This window comes from Suillus subalutaceus, assembly GCF_016647625.1.
Source record: "Suillus subalutaceus strain FC151 chromosome Unknown DFJ58scaffold_155, whole genome shotgun sequence".
Lineage (NCBI taxonomy): Eukaryota > Fungi > Basidiomycota > Agaricomycetes > Boletales > Suillaceae > Suillus > Suillus subalutaceus.
This window is the reverse complement of record NW_024540404.1, coordinates 1-5,921: the sequence shown is the minus strand read 5'-3', so window position 1 is coordinate 5,921 and position 5,921 is coordinate 1. Positions and strand designations below refer to the sequence as shown.

General features: G+C 46.9%; 3 protein-coding genes across 3 annotated transcripts; all 3 read right to left on the bottom strand.

Annotated features, from left to right (window-relative positions):
• DFJ58DRAFT_860870 (uncharacterized protein) lies at positions 1-306 on the bottom strand (the record flags this gene model as incomplete). Its single annotated transcript, XM_041394028.1, has 2 exons — positions 1-216; positions 271-306. The coding sequence occupies 2 exons, from the start codon at positions 304-306 to the stop codon at positions 1-3; spliced, it is 252 nt and encodes an 83-aa protein (XP_041238233.1).
• A 2,215-nt stretch (positions 307-2,521) lies between these two features.
• Positions 2,522-2,695, bottom strand: DFJ58DRAFT_641293 (uncharacterized protein; the record flags this gene model as incomplete). Its single annotated transcript, XM_041381352.1, has 1 exon — positions 2,522-2,695. A coding segment is annotated over one exon (174 nt), but the record flags the coding sequence as incomplete, so codon positions are not given.
• Positions 2,696-5,211: 2,516 nt separating this feature from the next.
• On the bottom strand, positions 5,212-5,820 carry DFJ58DRAFT_733689 (uncharacterized protein; the record flags this gene model as incomplete). Its single annotated transcript, XM_041386330.1, has 1 exon — positions 5,212-5,820. One exon carries the CDS (start codon positions 5,818-5,820, stop codon positions 5,212-5,214), a length of 609 nt encoding a protein of 202 aa, XP_041238231.1.
• Between the last annotated feature and the right edge of the window lie 101 nt (positions 5,821-5,921).

Sequence of the window (5,921 nt, the reverse complement as noted above, 5' to 3'; positions counted from 1 at the left end):
TCATTGATGAGGTCTTATTAGCGATGATGTTCTATTTGCAGCTGCATTCTGCCAATGCAAGCTCGTGCTTTTTGGAATGTGTTGAAGCAGGTTGCGGGGAGACATGAAGCAGCATGAACTAAAGCAGGGTAGGTGATCAAGGAGTTCCTTGAATTCACGCAGCTTGAGCGTGGTACCGTACTTGACCCATGGCTCCTTCATGAGTTGTTCATACTCCTACAAATAGAGCAATTAGTGTACTGGTGATATGTAATGCTAGGTAGAACGTACCTCATCCAAATGGATGACGTCCAACTTTTCGCCCATGATGCTGTGAAACATACCATCCTTCTCATTCAGAAAGACGATCTTTGTGACTTCGTCATGTCCATCAATGAGCGCGTATAAGAGGGCACTGTTTTCAGCAACGGTCTCCTATCAGTAGGACTAATCAGTGTCTTTATAGCTTAGCTATGCCACAGCAGCCACACATTTGTGTCATTTTCGATTTGTTCCTAAAATTGTATGTGCTAGAGGTCAGGGTATGCTGTATCCTGGGGCCAGATGTAGTGTAAAAATGGATGAGCTCAGGAGGGACTTGACAAAAGTGACAAAATGGGTGTGATGATGCATAACACCAAGGGCGTTGTGAAAGAGAAATAACGACTAGGCTGTTAGAAACTAGCGCTACTTATCCAAATAGGCGCAAGTGTAGTATTCGACCCAAGAGGACTGCTATTGAAGCAACTCCCTTCTAATATGCAAGGGAAGCGATAGCGCGAAGGACTAATAACCTATAGCGACCTAAGACCAAAAACCGATGAGTAGCGCTATAGCGATCAGCAACTAGCGACAAGTGAGTTCCGACAGAGAAACGTGCGTATAAGTGAGAAGCGCTATGCAAGTTGTTCTATGCGATGTCTGACTAGCGACAGCGAGAAGAAATCAAAGGGAGCAAAGGCGAGGAGTAAGGTAAGACAGTGCAAGTGAAATGCCCGATAGCGACTAGATTATAGCTCGACTACCAATAGCGATCCTGACATTGTGAAAGTCAAACTTAAGAGGGGACTTTAGCGATGCGCACTTAAAGCAAGTCAAGCGACACACGATCAAAGAGATTGGCAAGAGCGGAATCGATTGCACCAAGACTAGGATATAGTGACTAAAGTGACTCCAACACCAGCAAAGGTCCAGGGAAGGGAAGTACTGTACTGTATGTGCGACGGGTCATTTTATCATACTGCGTAAGAGTTTGGAATTGCGTAGGCAAGTATAGTAGCGACACTGGCGAGGGCACAATGTAGTGACAGGTAATAAAACATGCAGCACTGCGGAACACAAGGATACATGTAATAAGACCTGCGACTGATGAGTAGCGACATTTAAGGAAAAATAACGCATCAGTGGAGGTAGGTGGAGGTAGGCAGGACATGGGAGGACGGAATACCTAGGCGTTGGACCGGGTAGCGCGCTATGGGAGAAAAGTGGTTCCAAAGTGGATAGCTTGGGGGTTGAATAGCGCTGGTAACTAGCACCTTACTCTTTTCCTCTAGACAAGGCAAAATATGCCTATGACACTCATACACGCCCAGCACTGGTATGATTGTCACAGCGTGAAGTAAGTTTCCTCTCTGAACACGAACTCCCTGAGAAAGCACGGATGATTGAATCAGGAGTGGACAATCCCAGCTTTCATGTAGAGCTCTGGGATCAAGACTCTGATCCCAGAAACCTCTTGGTCCTTCATTCACATTCGGGCGAGACACTATGAGGATGAGGAGAAGTGTCATATACCATATATCCGGTTACAGATCCGATGATCTGGATCTCAGATCCGATCCAGATCCGATGAACATATCCATCGTCCGGTCCACAGATCCGCTTTGATTCTTATTTCATTTCCTGTTCATATAACTCTAACTATCGTTCATCTCCTTTTGGTATTCCTGTACACCGGTATACCGGTTATCCCTTACTTCCGCTTTGCTTACTGATCCGCTATGCTTACTGATCCGCTACACTTATGAATCCGCTTTTACTTGTACTTCATTCCCGGTTCATGATTCGTGATCCATCCAACTTACCAATACGCTCCACTTAGACTTTGCTTATACTTTCGTACATAGCCTCGCACCTTTGCTTATGGATCATTCCGTTAGCTATCCGTAGTATATAAACCTTTGTATATGCGCTGTAGTAGATCAGTTCGAATATCATCTTAGATTGCACTCATTCCGTCTGGACTCTGAGTCCCTCCGTTATCCATCCGGACTTGAGTACGCTACTCTTGTCTACTCCGAGACTTAGGATAGATTCCTATAGTCTACATATCCGCCTCTGTCTTTGGACAGTCCTCACCCGTTAGTTTCTAGTCCGGATCCGATCCGGATTGGCCGTTACTCTATATACGCGATACTTTAGCTCTCTGAAATAAGGGGCAAGACTCGGGAAAGGGGCACAGCGCACGAGCTGAGGCCGAAGCCCTTCGGATCCGATACTACTTGAGTACGGTCTTAACAAGAAGTATGGAATGATGGAGGCTCGCGTTTGGATCCGATACAAGGTAGGAGAGGGAGGAAGCCTTGCGCCCTAATGCGTTCGTCAATGTGTGTCTCTGACAGCGGTAGTGTTGGCAGTCCAGGAGGAAGTGAGGGGCTGATTCTTCTGGGCAATGTGTGCAGTATGGGGACAGTTCTTTGCCTATCCGATGAAGGTGGAGGGGGGTGGCCTGTCCACAGTGCCACATATAAACCTGTGAGACGTTTAGGGAAGTTAGCGGTGAGCTTGACGAAGGAGCGGTTTAGGATCTTAGGGTCTAGTCTATTGATGTGATTGAATCTGGGTGATGGTCATGTGTCGATTGGTGGTGTGCAGCCTTGAGGGTAGAGGTGCTGAGGGGAGCCTACAAATATTTGAGCCACGCATTGGACTGGTATGTACAGAGGGTGTGATTTCGGGTGAGTGGCGAGTCATCCAGATGTCGTTGATATGAAGATGATAGTGGCGAGCATGGCGGTGATGACAGTTGAGGTTTCTTCTCAGCCCCGGATGGGGAAGATGCAGGTGATCTGGATATAATGGAGCATGAGGTCATTTGTCCAGCCTCATCCGCAGCAGCAATATTATGGGAGGGGCTTCCAGTTGTCTCTCTCTCTAGTGTGCTGGGACTGGACACATTGCGAAGTTCAGCTGATGATGACCCACTTGCTTCAAGTTGGCCAGGCGAACTTGATACAGTGGCATTGAAGTTGGGCGGCGGTGCCATATTTGACCTTGATGCTGAGAATGCTACAGCGTCTGGACCGTATGGAACACCAAATCATTCCAGCGTGTTCCTCGAGGTGATGAGTTTGATTTGCTCAGGCGTTATGCCACCTTTCGGTGCTCGGAACTCCGAGCATATAACAGTATGTTGAGAGGTGTTGATATTGAGTTCAAAGAGATGGTCGAAGGGGATGTCATGTGCGTGGAATGGTCGTGGGATCGGAGAGTTTTCAAAAGTGTTGAATGAGTGATTGCACCCATGTACACTGAGTGTTGATGCCACGGAGAGGGATGAAACGTTACGAGTGTGGTCAGGAGTGGCATCCCTGTTATAGATCAAAATGGGGGGATGTTGTGATGAACCCTCGAAGGGGTTGAAAAGGAAGCTGAATCTAGAGTGCCGGTCAGGTGCAGCATCATTGATAGAGGTTTCCAATGCAGGAGGCTTGTAATGAGGAGTGTCCTGACCTACAACCTCAAAGTATGCAGGCGCTTCTCCTCGTGGGTTTTCAGATGTTTGGGTAGAATGGCTTTATTGCAAGTGATGTGATGTGCCCATGCTAACAATGTCCACACTTCGTCTCATTGGCATATCACCAGAAACATTATATATGAGATTTGTGGCAGAGTCATCCACGAAGATATGGTGTTCCTTTCGATATTGAGGACATTCAAAAATAAAGTGACTGTGCAGTGGGTGAGATTGGGGGAGGGTGGCTAGACGAACAGTGGCTTGAGGTCTGGAGTTAATGGTGAGTGGCCTGCGAAGTTTGAATGAGAATAGGAGACATACCATAAGATTCTTTAGTACGGGTGTGTAGGCAGTGATCTCATGGAACCGGCCCGATTGGGGGAAAGGGAGTGCGCTGAGAGTTGTAAATGGGCTGGGTCTAGGTCTGAACATCAGAAGCTTCTCGGATTATGTAAAGCATGACTTAACTTAACAGAAAGATTGTAGTGTACATCATTACTGATTACTCGCCATGGCTGGGGTGAACGCAAACACAAGTCGCTGGCGATGGATCATTCATGAGGGGACTGACGAAGAATCTAATAGATGCAATACATCAACCACAATGCGAACAATGCAAGTGCGTACCATCTCATCTACATGTGGCCTAATAAGGCATCATATTTTAAGCTTGCTGGAGGGAACATTGTCAGTTAGCAGTTTCACAAAAAAGTCCGGCACTCACAATCCCATTCATCAGGCTCAAATGCAGGCACAGGAGCAGGTGCAGGCATAGGTGCAGGTGCAGGTGCAAGCACAGGAAGTTGTCGAGGAGGAACAAGTGTTTGTGGTTACGCCGACTGCGATGGTAAGCCTCTCTCATCATATCTGGTGTGCTAATCGTGACTTGCACCAGGCTCTATGGGATTACACGCATGAGATCATACAAGATAATGCAGCATGGGTGCGAAATCATCTGCAGGCACCGCAGCCCCCCCATCCCCCCATCCCAATGTCGTGTCGCGACAACTGCATCCTCACCCTGATGGCAGAGGAGAAATGTGATGAGATTTTCCGGTTGTTGAATGAGGTAATTGAAGTGGAGCATCTCTTAGGGTTGGAGGACATGTAAGAGCATCGAGTCAGTTTCAAGGAATCTGTGTAAGAGCATGTGGACTTGTAGGTTGGAGAAGGATAGGGGCCGGATCTGAAACTCGGGAACATAAGTCTATGGAAATAAAATTAAACATAGTTAGCACAGAGAAGTGATATCAATGACCATGTGCTTTTTGCAGTATTCCTGCACTAGTAAGAGAAGCTGTTACGAGTGTGATGAAACTTACTTTGACCGTGGTGTTCTCAAACTTTTAGTTGCCAGCATTGGCAATGAATGCATGCTCTCTACTTTTTCTAATGTGTCAAGCAGTGTCTGGCAGACCGCATTTAGTTCACACTTTTTACAATGTATAGAACACATATATTGTAAGCATAACATGAATACAGGCTTGCAAAGTGTATCATTGGCCGGAGAACACAAGGTCATCAAGGTCAGTCAGAGAGAGGTCATGGTCACAGTCATCGTCAGCATCCAACCTACGTTTCTTGCCAGATGGAGTGACTTGTACCTGTATGGGCATTGGATCCTGCGAGGTGCATAGTGACTTTGTGTATAAACGACGTGCGCTCAGCCTGTCGGTCAGATGCAGTTTTTGCAGTGCGGCCGCATCTTCATTAGGCCAGTTGGGCAACCCAAGGTGCTTGTTGTAGATATTGATGACGGAGTCATGTAGTTGCAGGATCTGCATACCCATCTCCTTGTAAGCAGGAGACGCACACATGATGTTGTGTGCAGTATCAATCATCTTCTGTTGTGCAGCCATGTGCACAGGCCCAACTTCATCCAAAACTTCCTTCAATGAGAGCCGCATTTGTAAAAGTTCCTCCTGGTCCTCAAGGGGGATCATGGAGTACTGATGTGAGAAGAACTGGGCTAGTTCAATGATGATATTGTCAAGCCATTTGCAGCCAACAAATATGTCTTGCAGAAAGTACGTTCTCGCGACAAGCCAATTTGCTTTCATGGATCCTCCGAACCCCACCAGTGGATCAGCATCAAAGACCTGCATGATAAATTGGGTCCAATCAATGATGTCAATGTGGCTCTCCTTGTACATTAATGCTGTCCTCACTTTCTCACACTCGTGCTTACCTTAGTGCGCTCTTTTAG